The sequence below is a fragment of the Asterias amurensis genome, chromosome 9 (assembly GCF_032118995.1).
Source record: "Asterias amurensis chromosome 9, ASM3211899v1".
NCBI classification, from domain to species: Eukaryota; Metazoa; Echinodermata; class Asteroidea; order Forcipulatida; family Asteriidae; genus Asterias; species Asterias amurensis.
The window spans coordinates 21,951,259-21,973,236 of NC_092656.1; the positions used below are offsets into that span (position 1 = coordinate 21,951,259).

Sequence of the window (21,978 nt, forward strand, 5' to 3'; positions counted from 1 at the left end):
ACAGGGTTAACTTAAAGGAACACGTTGCCTTGGATCGGACGAGTTGGTCTATGAAAAGCATTTGAAACCGTTTGTTATGAAATGCATATGGTTAGAAAGATGATTTAAAAGTAGAATATAATGATCAACACAAGTATCACTCAAAATTGCACGGTTTTCATTAACACGGTCGGTCATTTATGGGAGTCAAATGTTTGACTCCCATAAATGGCCGACCGTGTTTGTCAACGAGGTAAAACGAAAACCACGCAATTTCGAGGCATATTTAAGTAGATCATTGTATTCTACTTTTACAACATCTTTCTAATCATATCGATTTTATAACAAACGGTTAAAAAACGCTTTTCAAAGACCAACTCGACCGATCCAAGGCAACGTGTTCCTTTAAACTTCAAGTGTAAAGGCACTGGGCACCTTTGGTAATTTATCAAGACCAGTATTCTCATCTGGTGTATCCAAAACATATTGCATAAAATATCAAATCTGTGAAAACTTTGACCCAATTAGTCATCAAAGTTTCCATTGACTAATAAAAAAAAAAAAAAAAAACAGGTTCAGTGAGAAAACACCTCTTTCTCAAAAACTATGTTCAGTGGGAGCCATTTCTCACAATGTTTTATTACCAAGTAAGTTTTTATGCTAACCAAGAATTATTTTTTAGTAGTGTCCATTGCATTTTTAAGTCTGAAAGCTTTCTGAAAGGTGCTGTGGCGCAATTTGCTGCCGATCAGACCAGGAACAGTTTATGTATTGTTAAAGTAGCTGGATGAGGGTCTGATAAAACATCAAAAACAAATACATCACTTGTATCATCAGATAGGGGTGAAGCTGTTTTTTTTTATTGTCTTTAAACCTAAATGTAAGCAGATATAAAGCAGATAGGCCCCATTCATTTGTACATGTAAGAACCCTTGAAGTTTGGAGTGTTTTTAGGATGTGTGATTAAGAAATGATTAGATTGTAAGCCACCCCCCCCCCAAAAAAAAAATAGGGGAGGTAGAGGGCTGGGGTTAATGCAGAGTTCACAGTGGCCATAGATAATATGGCTCAACTGGACCCAGTTTCGTAGACCTGCTTGCCTTTGGTTATTGTCAAAGATCAGTATTCTCACTTGATGTTTTCTAGCATTTGCATAAAATAACGAACTTGTAAAAACGCGGGCTTTTCTTTGCATGAAAATGTTTGTACATGAAATTCACCCTTGTTGCACAAAATTGCAAAAAAAAAGTAATTCTAGGTTATATGACCATGAATAAACATTTGAGCAAGAAATACTTATTCCTTCAAAAACAGGTTTGTAAACTTTGCAGACTATCAAAGTTTGTTGGAGGTTACGACCTACACCAGCAGCCGATTTCACAAAACGCTATCTCAAGTTAGGATGGGTTTAGAGCGTCCTAACATCTATGGATATAGAACTTAACTCGTCTTACATGTTTAGTCTTAAGATTAATCCGGACCTAAGTAAGGAAAAGTTTGGTGAAATCGACGGCTGGATCCTTCCTCCCTGCTGTAACAGCAGCGGTCCTTTCTCTGTCCTGTGACACACACCTGATCTGAACTTTTCAACAAAATGCTAAAATACATACACATGTACACACAGATGTGAGCTTTGCATTTGTTACCGGTCACTGACATACTGACCTTTGATAACAAATTTAGCAACTTCCTATTCATGAAAACTCATGGGCAATACTGGGTATAGACTGTGCAAGTCTCGCGCGCACCGGAGCGAGAAAACACGACAACTGAAGAACTTTATTTTTTTGTGAATCAAATCTTTGCTTTAATTTATTCTTAATGCCGAATCTGAACAACAAAAATACACATTTGAGCAGCTTAAATAAGTTTTATCTTTTTAAACAAAATACACAATTATCGGTTAAAGTCTATGTATGGACACAAGTAAAACTCTGGGAAAAGGATGTTTGTTTGATTTTAAATGTTTTGAAACCCCTTTTGTAAATCTACGCCCGAATGTGAAACTACTAAAAGCTGGTTTATACGCGGACGCACGATGGTCGCAAGGGCGTTAGATAAACGCGTGACGCATTTTAAAGAGGAAGCCGACGCCCAAGCGACCAATGAAAAGGCTTTCCACCCCGCGCGGCCAAAACAAGCGTCTGTGTAAGTTTCTTGATCGGAGATGGGCACAATTCTTAATTTTTTACAACTAACCTGACCTGAGGTCAAGTTTAATTATCGGTTTTTCTTCATTATTATGTTGACTTTATTTTTAATTTTATATATGTTGTTAATTAGTATTACATTTTTAACAACATATGTCATTTTTATGGTCATAAACTACATTAGACTAAAGTAATGGACGAAACAAATTCTCCCCAACGTAAAACTCCATAAGGTTGGGACCACAATGGTCCCGGAAGTTCAAATCTGCGCGAGATTTGCACAGTCTATTCTTACAAGATAGTAGAGGCCTTTGTTTCTGTTTTGTCAAGGCTGGCTATGGGATATGACAGTAACACTGTCACACCTGTTTGGTTCATACGTAATGTTTGCATGACATCAGCATTGTAGAAGTGGTCTGCTGGCCAAATGCCATTTTAATATTGGTCCATACCAGTCAGAACTACATCCTGCTGGCTTGTTTATTACATTCCACTTTGTGTAAAATCACTGCCTGCACAGATTGTTATGGTCTCAAATTAAAGTCCAGGGCTGATAGTGAAACTTAATAGAGACAGCAATGAAGGCAATTGCCCCAAGCCCCCATGCCCTCTGGTTATTGCCTCGGTGCCCTTCAAATTCTCCAGTGGAAATTTACAATTTCCCTCATAGGGTGCCTTTTACCAATGAGCAAATGCCGTGGTGCCCTGGCTCAATCAAAAACGAAGCATACGAGTTTGGAAGTGCCATACAAAGAACAGCATTGAAAAAAAATATGCTGTAAAATTTGGTCAATTGAAAACAACTGGTCGACGGAATCATTGCACTCTGCGGACAGTGTTCGAATTGGAGGGTACGGCTGCACATTCTATATGGTTGATGCTGAGGATGTTGCTATGGGCATCCCAGTGTTTGTCTACGTGATGAGCAAGCTGTAGCCACAGCTACTTAACTTACCATGTAACTTGTCCTGAGAAAGTTAAGGGCAAACCCATGTATGTGTGGCTTTATTACCATGCATAACTAATGGGGTTTCTGAGGATGCACAAAGGCAATGACCAGGGGGCTCGGAGGCGCCCCCTGTTGTACAATCGTACACTGTATCAGACCTGCTGTTTATGTTCCGGTTATGTCAAGTGGTATTGACTCTGATGCACCTGGACAGGAACAGTCACTGAAAGAACAGGAACCAAACTTTTGCAGAATCAGTCCTCTGTCCCCCTGAAGCCAAAGGCAATCTTGTGTCTTACTTTCCATCAGTCTTTTAAACTACAGAATCCAAACTTTACAGAAACGGTCCTCCATTTCCCCTGAAGCCAAAGGCAGGCAATCTTGTGTCTTATTTCCCATCAGTCTTTCTAAGAACAGAAACCAAACTTTTGCAGAATCGGTCCACCATTCCTTTAGGCCAAAGGCAATCTTGTATCTTATGTCCATTAGTCTTTAAAACTAAAAAAAAAAAAAAAACTTTACAGAATCGGTCCACCGTTCCCCTGAAATTAAATGCAATCTTGTGTCTCATATCCATTAGTTTTAGAGGCTGTTTCTATGCACAAACATGTAATAACCCCATTTCTGATACAAACTGATAAGTTGAATCTCTAATGTTTTTTCTTCCAATCTACGTGTACTGAGCTCAGTGATGTACACTGTGCCTGTAGAAAGTCCAGGCTCTGTGGCTCTTTTTGTAGATATATCGTATTAAAGGTTACATTTCTATTAAAGGTTACAGGTATACTATATGTACAAGTACATGAGGTAAATTTTTGAGCTGTTTTTTGTAAAAGAAAAGGGGGGGGGGAAAGAAAGATGAAAGTTTGAAGGAAAGCCTCTGTTTTTAGACAACTCGGGGGCAAGTGTTCCTTCCTCCATAAATCAAAAGATGTTGCTGTATTTTCTTCCCAAATCCCATGTACGTATACACTGCGTGTCAATCAGAGAGCCTTCCAATGTGTAGGAAGTGACAACGTTTTGTGTTTTTAACAAAATGGTACCTGCCACGGCCTGAAGGCCTTTTCACAAGATTCAAAGTCTAACCTCCACAAGCTTATATCTTTCTTTAATATTTCTGAATCAAAGCTAAGTGAATTAGTTCCTCACATACATATGGCAAGATTGATTTTTGATTTGATTTTTTTCTGGCCATTGTCGATCTACTGCTGGATGATTGAAGGCCACGGTATGATGTTTTGAAATGCCTCTATTTTGTCCAATTAACTGTTGTTGCAGTTCTTCTCTCCTGTCTTTCCCCCCCTAGTGTCCTCTATTCATTTTTGTTCCCATATGGCGTTCAGTTAATTGTTGAGCACCAATTCAATTCAATTCAATTCAATTCAATTCGTTTACTTCCATCTTGCAAAGTACAATATTGCGGAGGCAAAACTTCACAATCCTAAAGTAATAAGCCAAGGCTTGTCGAAGAAAAAACCCAGAACAAACAAACGTATTGAATTTATGAACAAATTAACTTGAGCTAATAAGTTTGTACATGGGGTCGATGACCTCACATAAAAGAAGTTGAGAATGGTTTTCTGTTCTTAGACTAAATATTCGAGTACAATTTTTGTTAAGAGAAGTGGTACGTCCTTGTGTTTCTAGCTGTGGCTGCTGAATGCACCACAGCACATTGTAAATCCATATAAGGTGCTACAGGAATCGGTCTCATCCATTACAAAAACTTCAAAGTTATGAAGTGTTGCTCTTTGTTCAAGCGCCTTAAGCACCTTATCGGTGGATACCTGTGCTATATAAGACTACATTTTTATTATTATTGATTGTATGACTTTCCGGATTGCTAATTTCCATACAGTAATCCATCATGTCGTTAACTCTTCATAGGAAATGAAGGCATCCCACGCCTCATGTCTTTTCCTTCAAGCCCTTTCTTCTAATTAACTTGTAAAAGTAACTGTCACTTTATACGAATACAGATACATCATCCTTTCAAATTCAAGTGAAGTTTCCATACATCACTTTCTTAAAGATGCTAGTTTTTAAAATCTTTCAAAGATGGTGGCTAGAACCTCTCTTTGTATAGACTTGTTGACAATTAAATGTCTGTCGCGGTGATAGCGTTCCGTCTCTTTCTGCGATTCACGCGACACTGGCGATGTCCTCGCGAGACTGCCCCCGCATGACTACTTGTTTCATGTTGTGCAGTCAGCAGCTTTGCGGGAGAGCAGTGATGTTGCAAGAGCAGTATTCGATTATGGAAAACCTTAATCATTACACCACCACCACGACTTGACTATCACCGCGACAGACCAATAGCGACTTGTCAACAAATGAAACACAGGACTGCGGGCTTGAGATGCGTACTTTTCATGAATAAAACAGCCTCCTCTTTTCTGATCGCTAAAAATCATCTAATTTTTAACAGAACTCAGGATGATCGGAACTTGTTTCAGCTTTAGGATAGTGTCAAAATTGCGTCGATACTAATGTTTTAGATTTCCTTGTCTCATAAAGGTTTCACCAAATTGGAAATGTATGTTTCTGGTACCGCGATACATGTGGTTTTTATGCGTTCATTAAATATAGCCCGACATTTAAGTGTTGTGCCAGGATATGTGTACATGGCTAACCACTTTTCCCCAAAGGAAATGCTACTTCCCTCAGAACGACAGAATACATGAGAATAATATGGAAATCTTTGTACCAAGTACGGGCAAATCTGCGAACATTTATATTTTCTATCTACCAATCTTGTGCAAACAATTTATAACTGTTAGATGTGCATCACAGTCCACGAGGGCTCTTAAAAAAAAGTGTCACATGGCTGCCGGAAACAAGGAGGCTGTGGAAATAAAAACTAAAGGAAGGCTGATGCTGTTTTATTAAAAAAAAAAAAAAAAAAAAAAAATGAAGCGCATGTCCTACAAATGCAAAATTTAAAGGCACTGGACACTATTGTTAAACTCAAAATAATTCAATAGATGTTAAAATAATTGTTAGCATAGAAAACTTACTTGGTACAAGCAATGTAGAGATGTTGATAGTATAAAGCATTGTGAGAAACATCTCTTAAGCAACATAGTTTTTGAGAAACCTCGCTCAAATATTAAAAGACTTCAGCCAAAGCCTTTTTTATTTCTATCTGAAAGCTCACAAGTTTTGTACATCGAGAGTGTTTATCCTTTTCATCATTTTCTTGCAACTTTGATGACCGATTGAGCCCAAAAATGTTATTTCATGCATATGTTGGGATACACCAAGTGAGAATACTGGTCTTTGACAATTATCAAGCGTGTCCAGTGTGCCTTAAAAAGGAAACTCAAAAAAGAAAAATGAAATTGAAAAAAATAACACCAGAAGGGAAATGGCGGGGAAGGAGAAGAAGACAAAAGTGTGTTGAACTTGAAGGTCAGACAGAGTTCACAGACACAAGACAGGGGGGGGGGGGGTGCTGGTTATAAATATAACCTAGATATTTCACAGGCCAGATTGGAACTGTTGATTGAGTCAAACCAGATTCATATCATTACTGGCCCGGAATATCAGCTTTTGGAGTGGGCAAGGCAAATTTGATTTGATTTTGCAATTGGGCATTTCAGTTGAAACGCTTGTGGAAAATCTTTGAAGGGGTAAGAAGGTTATTGTAATGAGCTTATTTCATTTTTGAAGCAGTGAGAAATGATATTGATGGTTTGAGGGTTCTTCATCAATGCTGTTTTCTTGACTAGGACTTTTCAGGTGAGAATATTTGTGTAAAGGATCGGTTCTGGTACTTTGCAGGGCTCGAGTTTGCTACTAGTCTTGGTTCAAGACTCTCCTGGATTTGTCACAACAGGGCGCGCTACTAGATCTCAGGCTAGCGGCCTCCGATTTTAGCCCAGGTCCATCAAACTCATGACCCGACAAGTCCACCAGCAGTCGTATGTTTTTCAAGTGAATATAATACGTCACTGTTAAATATCACTTGTTAAAGACACTACACCTTTGGTAATTGTCAAAGACCAGTGTTCTCACTTGGTGTATCCATCTCAACATATGCATTAAAAATAACCATGAAATAACAAACTTGTGAAAATTTGAGCTCAATTGGTCGTTGAAGTTGTGAGATAATAATGAAAGTAAAAACACCCTTGTCACACAAAGTTGTGTGCTTTCAGATGCTTGATTTCAAGATCTCAAATCTAATTCCAAAGTCTCAAAATCAAATTCGTGGAAAAATACTAATAATTATTTTGAGTAATTCCCAATAGTGTCCACTGCCTTTAAAAATCTGTTAAAGAAAGAAATGATGTTCAAAAAAATGTTGACTTTGAGTCAACTAAAAACAACTAATCCTTAAACTATTAATCCTTGCTTCAAATAACAGCAATGAATGCTAACATTGCGCAGCCTCAGTTTGGTTTTACATGAGTAGGAATGGAGTAAAATCAAGATGACCACACACTGATAAAGGTCTATAGCAAATCACCATTTGCAATAGCCATAGCCAAAGCCACCAGTTTCAACACGGCCTTCCTTAATCTCATTTGTAGATAAACAAGATGGCAACCAGATAAGATGGCCGCCATCTACATGTTCCAAGATACTCGTTGTATCAAGTTGATCAGCAGACACTCTCGGTACTCGGTGTTCTGATCGTACTATGTACTTTTCAGGAAATCAAAGCTCTGGAAAGTTTTCCCTGGGGACTCTGACTGGTAATCAGTGAAGCGTGTGATCAATTGCTCGGCAGCCATGCTGGATTTCACACTCAGTTGCTCACTGGTTGTTTTGGGCTGTAGTAAATGGCATTTCGATCTCTTGTTAAGGCGCGTAGGGCCGACAGTAAAGACGTTTTAATGGATGTTTAATTTAAAGAAGGAATGGTGAGAGTAAAAGTCTCGAGTCAAAAAGCGTCTCTTAAGATCTTATTTTTTGTCGGCCATTATTGAAAGGTCTTGTTGAGAAATATCGGTAATTTTTATGGAGCTGATCAAGCAGAAAATATTGATTAAAAACTGTCTGCCTGGAGAAAAATAAGTAGGATGCCTGTCACTGAGGGTGGGGCTTGGCATTTTTGGTGAATTCTTGTCAGCATAATGTTTTGCTGGGGTTGGAGGAACGACTTTTTGTGCTAAGCAGCTCTATGAAATTTGGCCCGGTCTGGTCAACTTCATATTATATCATGAAGCAAATTGTTGCTTAAAGTTCGTAGTATTTGTGAAATGGTGAGAAATCCAAAAGCTGCCTCTTTTATCCTGTATATGAGTTGACAACTGCTTTTGCAGAAAATGAACAGTGTAGTCCGACGACTTGTATGTGTATATGTTGTCGCTGCCGCTGCCGCTGCCTGAACTTAATGGTTGCAATGAAGGTAATTGCCTCCGTTGCCCCCGGTCATTGTCCTGGTGTCCTTGAAGTGTTGTTCCAATAGAAATTTCCTCAGGGAGGGATCCTTTACAAACGAGAAAACACCTTGGTGCCCTTGCCCTTTCAGAGAAGTGGTTAGCCCGGTGTTCCTGATTTTACCGGCTGCGTATTGCGCCACAGCACCTTTTAAACCATTACATGATGTTGAGTGAAGGAATAGGTCTCGTACTTCAAAATCATAAATACCTTTCAGGAAAATGCTGAATTTCGAAGCGCACTGAGCATCACTGAGTGACTGATGTGAGGGCCATATAAGAAGCCATAGTTATTATTATAAAAATAATGATTTGATCAAGAAGTCCTCGGAGCTTTAATCGCCTTTCTGTTCATATGGATTCTCTAGTGGAAGTGATTTTTCAATTACAAGACTTTGGGGTCTAGTCTGGTAATCCATGGGGGAACCGAAGCATGGAAATTATTCACAACAACAACATTCATGTCAATTTGCCTGTAGGGGGTCCCTTTCTGTGGTGCCCGTTTGGAAAAAAATTCAAAAGAAATTAATTTGTTCCCTGCATAAAAGTGCTTTTAAAAAGAGAAAATAGAATTAGCTGTACCAACTAAAAGGACCTATGGTATAAATGCAAACAAATAGTTAATGGTCTGCTGTTTCGACCCTAGCAGAGTCTTTCGTGAAGGCTAAAAAAAGTCCCTGCTGGTGTTGAAACGTCAGACCTTTAACTATTTGTTTGCTTTAAAACAAGGTGAAACTTATCCCCCTAGTTGAGAAGTTGTATGCAAGACCAGAAAGTCCCTCATTTTCCAAGATAAACAACATGGTAGGCCTTATCAGAATGCAGAGAAATTCTGTGTTGGACACATGTCTGACACATGTAGTCTGGACTGACCAGTGACCTATGACCTACAGACTGTGCAAGTCTCACCACACAGATTTGACTGTAAAAATAAATGCACTTTATTTTGTTCCTTCACTTGTTAAATGTGTTATGTATGATTGGTAGAGCTGACAATGTATGTGTACATACATGTAGTGGCATACAGTGTTCATGTTTTGTGTTCATGTTATGGGTGATCAAAGAGAAAGGACAGAATCAACCATTTTTGTTGATCGAAAAACCATGCAGAAGATTTGAATTAATTTACTCTTCTCCAAAACAATGATGTCTTCTGTTTATTTATTTTTGGAACATTCAAAGTTCACAGTGGGAGTAGTATTCAATCAGCACTTTAAAAAGTATTCTCGAACCCCTAAAAGCTAAGGCAAAGTTCATGTCACAGTGTGTGTGTCTTGGCAGAGAATGAGCGTTGTTTGTTGTCAAGTCAAAGAGCAGCTTGGAGACTTTGGTCTTTCTGGCAAAGTATACCTTTGGTTTTTGGTACTGTTCAATTGTTTTTAATCCTACATGTATGTAAATGTAGATGTATACAATCATAGAGAAAGGTGGTTCTTTTTTTTAATGATACAATCAAACTAACAAGCTGTAGGTCCCATAGTGTCGGTGTAGGGTTAAATGCAGTGGACACTATTGGTAATTACTCAAAATAATTATTGGCATAAAACCTTACTTGGTAACGAGTAATGGGGAGAGGTTGGTGGTATAAAACATTGTGAGAAACGGCTCCCTCTGAAGTAATATAGTTTTCGAAAAAGAAGTAGTTTTGCACGAATTTGATTTCGAAACGAATTTTCATTTCCAATTTTTCCCCAACCAAATACTGACGCAGTTATTTGTTCTGCCATGCCTCGAAATGGCTAATGCCCCTCATTTATGTTCACTAGGAGATGCGCTGCTCAATATCGTTCGGTAATCAGTTTGAAGGTTTTTAAGTAGTAAAGTGTGAGTCATTTTTAACAAAATCAGGAAGTCTTGTGCAAGCAACGCGAAAAAAAAAAAAAAAAAAAAAGGAAAACAAATCCCAAAGTAACAACTTTGTTCAGTTCTGTGATTTGCATTTGTAGGAACACACACTTTGCTTTAAAGTATGATTTAAAAAATATTTATCTTCAAGTACGCGCTAATCCTCCAATCAGATTCTCAGAATGGAGTGGTGAAAAAACATATATTGCACGGCTAATATCTCTACCATGCGTCTTGTGTGTTCTATGTCACGCGCCAAGTTTGCTTGAAGATAAATACGTTATCACACGCGCGCTCGTGGAAATACGGAAAATATAGCGCATCTGCGTCCCATATCCAACTCGGCCTTCGGCCTCGTTGGATATGGGACGCAGAAGCGCTATTTTTCCGTATTCCACTCGCGCTTGTGTGATAACTTATAATATATATCAGAGTAACTTCTCCTGCACCGCAAAACAAATTAATAATTCAGCCTTGCAACTTCCCTCGCTGATATCTATTGGTTTTTCTCTTGGGAAAATCATTAACAGCGTGAATTTATGTGTTATTTTTTTCTTCAATGCGCTGCTTGTTGGCCTTGGGGGCCCCGATTTTGATTAATGACTCGTAATTATAAATGTGACGTGTTTTGCGACGTGGATATTATTCATTTATGATTACTGAGTAATGGGTTCTGCCCGAAGGCCCCTCATTAAAAACAATGATTATCGTGAAATTGTTCTAAAAGGGAAGTTAATGAGGTGTTTTATAGCGGAGACCTAGGTTTGTTGCCATGGTGCTGTTGGTACAATGGAGTGTTCTGCTCGCTCAATAGTCACTGGGGCCCTTCTTCTTACAGCTTTTTATAAATTGAATTGATGCTCTGCCAGGAATTCTCGATGATTTGTAAAGCCTTAAATATGCAATCTCCCTTTGACAATCTGTTTAAAGACAGTGGACACTATTGGTAATTGTCAAAGACCAGTCTTCTCACTTGTGTATCTCATCATATATGCATAAAATAACAAATCTGTGAAAATTTCAGCTCAATCGGTCGTCGAATTTGCAAGATACATGTTAATAACAAACGAAAAAACACCCTTGTAACACGGAGTTGTGTGCTTTCAGGTGCTTGATTTCGAGACCTCAAATTCTAAACTTGAGGTCTCAAAATCAAATTCGTGGAAATAACTCAAATTGATTTCTCAAAAACTACTCCACTTCAGAGGGAGCCGTTTCTCACAAAGTTTTATACTACCAACCTCTCTCTATTACTCGATACCAAGTAAGGTTTTATGCTAATAATTATTTTGAGTAATTAGCAATAGTGTCCACTGCCTTTAAAATGCAAGCTCTATCTCTTTATTCTTAGTTCTGTGTTCATGCACCTAAACTTCATCCTTTTTTAGGGGGGGGGCGGGGCGGGGCGTACCCTTTACATTTATGCAGTTACGATGTGGATCTATCTATCTCGGAACATCAAACAATCTCTTTCAAAACTTGGATTAAAACCTATTGTTTTTTCCTCTTGAGAGCTTACTGTTACAAAATTGTTTAGCATAATATTTTGTTTTAGCTCAGAAAAAAGTAGTAGGGCACCAGTCATAGAAACAATGTGATGTACATGCTATGTTGGCTGGGTGCCAGTTTTCTCTCACTCAATGTTCTAACAATTAAAGATATTGACAAAATAGGGAGATCACCAACATAGGGTTACTGATAGCTCAGTAGGTAGAGCAACAGCACGTTTTCGGAGGTTTACTCTAAGTAAACTTGCCTTTGTTCAACCCAAATCAATGTATTTCTGTGCTGAGCAAACTTTGTTGCCGGACAGCTTTATACAATTGGGACCTGTTTTGTGTTGGGAGTGGTTTGTTCAAAATTGACTCTTTCTGAAAACTGACTGTAGAATGTGCACTCCTAGACAGAAGCCGACCATGTCCCCAGAATGACTGACATTGTGGGTTCATGTTATGTAAGCTCAGCTTAGCCTGGAGCTTAGCGTGTGACCCCCCTCGTCAATTTGAGTCTATGCGTCATACGCCTTCTGCTGATTAGAACCAGGGACAATTAGCGGCTAAATGGTTTGGTAAAACCTGCGAAGGAAAAAACTAATAACTCGTAACTTTTCTCTTCAGGGTTCAGTAAGGTTAAATGCTGTCTGGCTATGGGTGGAGGTTCCCAATGTATTCATTGGGGATAGTGATAAAGAACTAGTCTAATTTGGGCCATTTTACTCTGATTTGAACTAGCTTATCCCAATGGGGTGTAGATATCCCCAATGGGGAATATTAAAGTGCCAATGAGGGGTGTCAGAGGGTTCACAGTGGGAGTATTAAACCTACCATGGGCTATCGGAGTTCTCTAATGAGTCCCCAAATTGGGATATCAGAGGCTCAAATCTGTTTGTTCCCCAATGGGTATATGAGTGTTCCCTAATAAGGATATCAGTGATGCCCAATCCAGGGATATTCAATGTTCCCCAATGGGTATTTAAGTGTTCCCAAGTGAGGATATTGAGTGTCCCAATGGGGATATCGGTGTTCCCCAATGGGTATTTAAGTGTTCCCAAATGGGTGTATAAGTGTTCCCAATCGGGATATCAGTGGTACCCAATGGGGATATCAGTGTCCCCCAATGGGTCATATATAAGTGTTCCCCAATGATTTTATTGAATATCCCGATTAGGATATTTGTCCCTCTAGTTTGGATACTATTGTGCCTCAGTTAGGATATCATTGGTACCCAATAGGGATATGGTGATGTTAAATGTCCCTTATGGGGATATATGATGCCCCTTTGGGATATCCCCTTCAACGGAAAAGTTGTCATGAAGGCAAGAAAGACCCACATGTAGAGCTTCTGTTTCCAAAACCTTTGATTTGATTTGTGGTGAACTTGAAGTAGAGAGATAGAAATCTTCTCCAAGATACATGTAAATTCCTCAGGCTGAAATCCAATACAGTGTTTTTTGTTTGGCAACAATCGTTGGGAGCAAGCTTCGCCATTGAAACCTGTACCAGATCTCATTCTGATCTATCCATGGGTTTCATTTATTGAAACTGCGACTCATGTATTTGAAGTTTGATCACAATAAGGACTCTAGTAACCTGTTTACATTCATGTGGGCATAGTTGACTAAATAACATGCACATTGTTGACTCATATCAGATGTCAATTGTCAACATTCCTTGGAGGTAAGATTATGACAACGTTTACAGGTAAAGTACAACATTGGTCTTGTGACGGACAAAAATACAATCCCTTGGTAATCCATAGTAACCTGTTTACATTCATGTGGGCATAGTTGACAAAATAACACGCACATTGTTGACTCATATCAGATGTCAATTGTCAACATTCCTTGGAGGTAAGATTATGACAACTTTACAGGTAAATGTACAACATTGGTCTTGTGACGGACAACAATACATTCCCTTGGTAATCTATCCGGGCTCAAAATACCTACTAGTAAGACCACAGCGCCCGGCCGCTTTGAGTCGGGGCGACCTGCAGCGACGACAAAACCTCAACCAAATACTAAAATACAAAGAACAATTGTTAGTCCTGGAGAGTTATGGTGCTATAAAAAATCTTACAAGACCTGTGTATGGGATTACCAAATTTGAGGAAACATTTTCAGTTTGATTTTATGGTGTTTGATGAAACATGATGATGGTAGTGAATGCACTCAGATTCCAGAAAACCAAACATGGGAATTTATACCTTTTGATAAATAAACATAAAAATTCAAACAATGCGCTACTGAGATTGCTAATATTAATAACATTAACAATATGCAGTTCTTATGAATAGCACTTTGTCATGCTCCAGGGCATCTCAAAGCACTTATTATTTTTTTTTACAAGGTATGCAGAGCTATTAAATATCAAACTATTTTGTTGAAGGAACATTACAGAATTGGTTTTGCTAGCAAAAAAGCACTTTATGTAATCCACCATATACATACAATTTATTCCACCATCCCCACCAACAGGTTCTTTTGATAATCCTTATCCCTTTCGCACAAAATGTTGGAACCCAATGTGTGTACCCTCAAGACCCCCCCCCCCCCCCCCCCCCCCGGCAATCAATGTCCTGCAGCCCAAAACATCCTGTCTGAGCCCCAGTGATGTGTTTATTTATATTCAACTTAGTTTTCGGTTTTGCTGGACCTCATTTTTGGAACAGTCTCCCTCTTCACATCAATCAACCTGTGAAGACATTGCCACCATGCAAGGCATAATCAACATGATTGCTTGTTTGACTCCCTCCCCCCCCCTTCTTTTTGTCCTGTAGAACTGTCAACATTTTCTAAAGCATGTTTTAAAATCGAACACATCCTCTGACCCCCTGATGTACTTTTTTTTGGCTCTTGACTAAATGTTGTAAACTTTGGATGGCCCTTATCTTTTAACCTCATGACCCCTCTGTGCCTTCCTAAGAATACTTTATTCATGGAGGAAGTTTTAAACAATATGTACCATGGGATGGAAATGACGAATGTTTTTAGAGGATGTGAAACATTTTTACTTGCCTCAAAACTATCAAATTGATACTTTGTACATTTTAGGATCCACCTGGGTCCACCTGGTAGTTTTCTTTTCGTCTGGGATTGGGGGTCCTCAATTTAGTTTCTTGGCATGAACTTTATTTAAATTTAGAAGGTAATATTTAACTGAAGGGTGGGCACTGGTATGAACTTCATGACCAGTGGTCGTTTAGATTGAAAATGACCAATCATGTACTGTTTTAACAAATGGTAGTGTATATAGGACTCGAATGGACCGTTCCGGCTTTCCACTAAGCTCCGCCCACCGCGCACGTGAGCAAGACACGTGTACAAGCACTCCCAATGACATTCTGCACGATTCTGCCGCGCGTGCCAAATATACGCGCACGCACCACAATTATTGCTGAGATTGGTCAAAATGGGTGAACGCGCACAGTTCGATTGACAGGCCGGATCGGTCCATTGCCTCTAACAAGCTCGGTAGTCTAGTGCCAAGACATCTGCTCTAGAATGTCAAAGGTCGTGGGTTTGAATCCCAGCTGAGTAATTTGTCTGAGGGCATTTACACAGGATTTTGGGGGCCATTTACATTGGGAAAGCACAGGGTTTAAAGTGCTTAACACATATTGGTGTAAGGATTTAAAAATGAAATTCCTCATTCCAAAATGTTAACATACTCCTTTGTTTCTTTTCTGTTCTGCAGATGCAAACCCTCTTTTACAACAACTACAGTAAGTCGGACACAGCATACACTGGTAGTCTGGAGTCATCCGATGTCCACAACGCAATCACCCTACACCCCATCAAGAGAACACCTTACATGTATCGTCTACACAACTACCTACAGTCCACGGCAATCAAGGACTACCGGATGAAAACCATGAACCACTACCGACACATCCTAGAAATGAAACAACTCTTAAACGAGGACGCGGAGGACCGGTCGGTTTCGGAGGAGGATCCCCACGTCCAGAGACTCGGGCTCCAACCGGGACTCCTAAAGTATGTCCCGGACAGCCACGAGGATGTGATCACGTGGAACTTCTTTGGGAAGTACTGGTACACAACAAATTTTAACACGCCAAAACGAGGCATGCCAAAGTATCAGACAGCCGCCCTCGACCGCATCGCGAGCGAAGTGATGGCTATTATTAATTCGAATTCCATGAAAGTGGGCAGAACGATAGACTTCAAGGAAATCTTGTACGGTTACACGCGAGTCGTTCCGCCATATGGCGCCGACTACGTACTAGATTTGCTTCTCATGTACCAGAAGCACTTAGGCAAGAGTAAACGGTTACCCGTACGCCGGCATGCCTATCTGCAGCAATCTTTCGGCAAGCTAGAACTCGTGGTCGAAGGCGCACAGTCGCCTGCAAAGGATGCGGACCCTCAGCCAAATGTGGAGAGTGGTGTAGCCAAATTTAAAAATGAAATATCCAAGTCGCTGTTCGGGGTTCAGCAAGACCAGGGTACAAGCACAACAAATGTCATAGCTTTCCATGAAAGCCAAAAACTTAAAGAGACCATCAATTTTATTATGCCCCTCGCAGGCAGGTTAGAAATCTTCAAACGCTTCATGGCCAACATGGAAAGGATATGTTTCATACCCGGCGAAAACGTCCGGCTTTTTATTGTGCTATTTAAACTCCCCCAAGATGACCCCTCGGTCGCCATCGCGGGAGTCGTGAGCAAATACTCGCTCAAATATCCCAGAGCTCGAGTGAGTATACTAAGTGCTAGCGGGGAGTTCTCTCGAGGCCTTGCCTTGGACCTTGGTGCTTCTCAACTTCCGCCAGAGGCCTTGATGTTCTTTGTGGACGTGGACATGCACATCTCCCCAGGGTTCTTGACACGCTGTCGACTCAACACGATCCGAGGGAAGCAGGTCTACTACCCGGCTGTTTTCGGCCAGTACAGTACAGAGGTGACGTACGGAGTCGATGTCAAACCCGAATCCAAACTCGCCATCAGTAAGGAAACAGGTTTCTTCCGTAGCTATGGGTTCGGGATTGCCTGTATGTACAACAGCGACCTGATCGAGTCGGGTGGGGTGGACACTCGCATCATCGGATGGGGGATGGAGGACGTCGACTTGTACCAGAAATTCGCCGCGAGTAACGTGACAATATTACGCGCGCCGGATCCCTCGCTCATTCATGTGTACCATCCTGTTGTGTGTGATTTAGACCTAGAACCTAAGAAATACCAGATGTGTATCGGATCGAGGAACAATCAGTTTGGGAGCTCTCTAAACCTGGCAAAGATTTTACAAAAGAAGGAGACCGATTCCAGCGAGGAGAACAGCACTAATGAAAGCCGGATGCGATAACGCTGGTGTTCTGTTGTAGATAATAACTTATTTATTACATATTTTTTGTGTGACTGTCTTTTGAGTTCACGTATTCGTCATTTTAGTCATGACATCGTCTCATGATCACCAAGGCCCAAGTTTTTTGTTTTCACAAAAAAGTTTGTTATTCGTGTTGAGGTTTTGTTCAAATGCATTGTTATCAAAAATTTACGTGAACCAGTGTCAAGGAAGTGAGCGTGACAGTGGGAGGGTATGATGACAGACTACAATGGCGAATTTGACGTGTTCTCACAAAAAAAATCTTATAGCCTTATGGTAAAGACTCTGATAGCGTCGAACAGGCCACTAACCATTATTGTTTGTGTTCTTACAAAATCAGGAGTCTAAAGACAAATTTAAATTAGGGAAGAAATCAATTTAAGTTCTTGTTTTTACTGCATAGATATATTTCACATAACAAAATCATCACTTGAAACTAACCTTGAAACATGCTTCATACGTATCCAGATGGAATTACTTTGTGAGAAAATAGAATTAGCTTTTGCGAACTGCTTAACCAACTGAAAGGAACTTTGCTATTATGCAACAACAAAACAGCTAGTTGCCTGGCGTTTTGATATTAGCAGAGTCTTCCTCGAAAGCTTAACAGAGAAAGACTCTGCTAGGGTTGAAACGTCAGGCCACTAACTATTTATTTTTTTTATTTTTTTATTTTTTTGGGGGGAGGCGATCTATTTATTAGAAGAAATGAAACTGTGAAGGAGTTTTATTTCTTGTTTAGAATCAACCCGTAGCTGATCAAAACCAATTTAGTCTGCTTCTGCGAAAAAATGTGTTTTATTCGTACATGTACACTATTTAAAACCTCAGCCCTGGAATTTGACTTTCCTAAAAGGGCAAGCTACTTTTTCTGGAGCAAAGGGCAATTCCATTAGAAGACTGGATCATGTGATGATCAATTTGCCAATTGGAATATGTTTTAAGGGGGCACCAAATCTCAGGGACCAAGACCCCAATTTCATAGAGCTGCCTCAAAGCAGAATACCATTCACAAATTGTACATGTGATATGGTAGTTTAGCTGGTAACCTTATTATGGTAAGCATAATTTTGTTTCGTTCAGCTACCTTTTTGTGCTTGAAGACACTGGACACTATTGCCTTGTCACACGAAGTTGTGTGCTTGATTTCAATTAGACCTCAAATTCTAAATATGAGGTCTCGAAATCAAAATCGTGGATAATTACTTCTTTCTCGAAAACTACATCACTTCAGAGGGAGCCGTTTCTCAAAATGTTTTATACTATCAACCTCTCCCCATTATTCGTTACCAAGAAAAGTTTATGCTAATAATTATTTTGAGTTATTACCAATAGTGTCCACTGACTTTAAAGGAACATTACAGAACTGGTTGCTGGCAGTGTATGCACTTTGTACAATCCACCATATACATAAACTGACAAACCTGTAGAAGTTTGAGATCGATCGGCCATCTGGGTCACGAGAGAATAGTGAAAAACTGATTACAAACTTTGCATTGCATCGATGCCGAAATAAAAAAGAATAAAACGCTCTCTGAGTGATACACTCCAAACGTATTCTCATCAAATATGACATTTCAGACAGAAATATTGCAACTATCATCATCATTAGACCTTGTAAGTGTTATGTATTCTGTGATCTTCACAATTTTTGTTTCTTACCAATTCTGCAACGTTCCTTTAAGCAGCTCTATGAAATTGGGCCAATGATGTAAGCCTTCCCATACCCAAGTTTGGTGCTGCATTCACCCATAGACCTTGATGGCAGATGTCTTTTTTTGTGCGAGTAGCAATTTCTGTTCTCACTGCATTTTGCAGAGGTGTGCACAATTATTTGACCACGCTTCCCTCTCTGCAGATGTCCCATTGAACAATTTCCTCAGAGAAATCATTACGCAGAGGCGGAAGGGGGGGGGGGAGGGGGGGGGGGGGTTGTGACTCCTTTTGTCATGGTTTACTGAGGTATGATATTCTATTTAATGAAAGATGGTGCTCTGAATTTATATGGATCGAGCCAGGTCCAGGGGCACTGCTAGAGAGATGCAGGTAGACTTGACTCAAGTCCCTATCCCGTGCAAGGTCCTAATTCCTTGCCTCATCGTCAGAAAACTATTGTTTTGTGCTCTGCATTCCCCAACCTGTTCCGCGACCGCAATAGCTCTGTTTTGTCGGTGAGGGCGCACTAGGAATATATGTCTGTACTGTGGCTCCATGCTTGTGTGTACCGTGTGTGTTAGGGACCTCGCACAATTAAGGGACTTGAATCAAGTCTAATATGCAGGTGTCTCCACTCTAAAGGTGTCTCAAGGCCAGTCAATTCTTAAAGCTGATGCAAAACTTGACGGCACAAATATCAAAGCAATTGCTCAAAGTCGAGATGTTCTCAATCTATGACATTTTTTTCTAGTGGGACTCCATTTTGTTTACACCAAGGTGTTCAAAGTTCTGAAGGGCTGTTCTGCAATCTTTGTCATTACTTTGTCAAAGTGAAAATTGGGATTATTTGATTGGCCAATGTGAACTTAACTTTCATTTAAACAAAAAAGTGGAACCAAACTCACTTTTTGTTAGATGAAGTGGGAGCAAACAAGGAGCCAGTGACAAACAATAGCCATGACATGGTATTGTGGTTTGTTAACCCATTTCTGCCAAAGCGAACAATTAAAAAAAAAATGCTGTGAATTTGTTCTGTTGTTGAGCGGCTTTATCAAGTGTGACCTAATTTCATTGCTCCATTTTCTGTGAGCAAAGAGATAAAATTTAATTTGTGTCCTTCTGAAAAGATTTCATGAAGTAGAGATAATTTGCGCGGCTCTTCTCAAAGAGACATTATTCCAAATTAAATTTTTTTTCCCCTCTGAAAAAAGGAAAACTGCAGAATTTGTGTGTGTAGGCGTTCTGGTAGCAGCAAAAGCTAAATCAGTGCACATGACAGCTCACCTTTGCTAGCCATGGGCTAACAATCACTTAGCCCAATTTAAAAAAATGATATTGCATACCTTTCATATTTAATCCTTGTGTTCTTTTATCATGGCACACACCAGGGTTAAACCCAGTAACCTCTTTAGTGACTAGCCATCAGGACCAGCTAGCTTGTCATTTCTCTAGTCCGATGGCTTTTTAACAAGTCCATAATCAAATGAAATAAGGATGCTTTCCAACACTGAACTAGCCAGGTATACCCAGGCCTTGTACTTCACAGTGCCAACGAAGGCAATTGCCTCCATGCCTCCTGGGGCCAATTTCATAGAGCTGCTTAAGCAAAAAATTCGCTTACGCACGAAAATAGCTTGCTTGTTTTACACATACTACTGGCAAAAATGTCATGCCACATACATTGCTTGTGACTGGTATTTAGCTGTTGTTTACTTAGCATAACAATTGAGTGGAGTCTTAGCTGGTAATCTGATTTTACTAAGCAAAGATTTTTTTGCTTAAGCACACTTTTGTGCTTAAGCAGCTCTATGAAAATGGGCCCTGGTCATAGCCTTGGTGCCCTTGAAATTATACAGTAGAAATTTAAAATTTTCCTCATAGGGTGCCCTTCACCAAGGAGAAAATTCCTTGGTGCCCTTGCTTTTAAAAAAACGAAGCTTACAGGCCGGTGGACCACTTTGGTTTGGACCTCTGGTGTTTTAACTGGTATTAGGCAAGCGGACCACTGTTAAGGGAAAGCGCTGAACAAGTAGGCCTGTTATTTCATTCCCCCACCCCTCCCCGATTTAGTGACCTTTCACATATTTATTTGAAGGAGTTAAACTTACCATCAAGGGTTGAAAGAGATACCCCGTATTGTTTCAAAACCTTCATTTTCTTTTTATATATTTGTTTGTGGTGTTGCAGAGTCAGGAAAGTCCTCTGAAGATGCAAAGGGTTTAACATAAACACTGTTTTCTCAGTTTGTGGGTTTTTAAATTTTGTACAATTACATTCTGAAGTGCAACAACAGTATGGCGATATATTATTATTTGGTTTTACCCTTACACCGATGTGTTTAAAGAACTTGGTACTTTCCAAGTCTTAAAAAAAAAAAAGTACAGGCATATTTACTCGGTAGCTATATGTTAGCAGTGGGTAGGGTTCAAACTGCCTCTAGCTACCATTTTATCTCGGTGGCCTAGCGGTAAGAGATTTGTTCTAGAATGGCAAAAGTGGAGAGTTCGAATCCTACCTGAGTTATACATGTATGCCTGTGGATTTGTTTTTACTCACACAACTTGGGAAAGTACAGTGCCTTACAAAAATCGGTGTCTGGGTATTAAGCCAAATCATATTCTTGACCAAAATGCAAATTTTAATTTAACATCTACATGTAAAAAAATATGGAGATATCTTTTGTAGCGTAGAGGGTTTTTCCCCCTCTTTTTTTCTTCTTATGTAAACAAATTATGGCCCAATTTCACGGCTAATATTGTTACTGATTGAATCATGTGTAGAATTGTAGGATACCATGTTGTGTTTAAACGAACATTACAGAACTGGTTAGGAAAAAAGAATCGTCTAAGATCACAGATTTACATAAAACTTTATTATACACAGTATTTTCTCGTGACCCAGATGGTCGATCGATCTCAAACTTCTACTGGTTTGTCATTTTATGTATATGGTGGATTACATGAAGTGCTTACACTGCAAGCAACTGTTTTGTCAGCCAAAACCAAATCTGTAATGTTCCATTAAATAAAGAACATCCATTGAGTCTTGAGATAATCATGACAGTCATTAACAAATTTGTATTTTTATGTGTTTTTCTTAATTAAAACCTATGTATGTACATAATATAATAAAAACTAACATCATTCTAAAAAATTACAAAAAAAGAA

At 39.6% G+C, this 21,978-nt stretch overlaps 1 protein-coding gene across 1 annotated transcript in view; it reads left to right on the forward strand.

Moving 5' to 3' along the window:
- The window catches only part of LOC139941470 (chondroitin sulfate synthase 1-like), a 64,295-nt gene extending 45,223 nt beyond the window's left edge, over positions 1-19,072 (forward strand). Inside the window, exon 2 of the mRNA XM_071937990.1 lies at positions 15,506-19,072. Within this exon, the coding sequence (XP_071794091.1) occupies positions 15,506-17,134 (1,629 nt within the window). The 3' untranslated portion in view covers positions 17,135-19,072. The remainder of the gene's footprint in view (positions 1-15,505) is intronic.
- Positions 19,073-21,978: the final 2,906 nt, after the last annotated feature.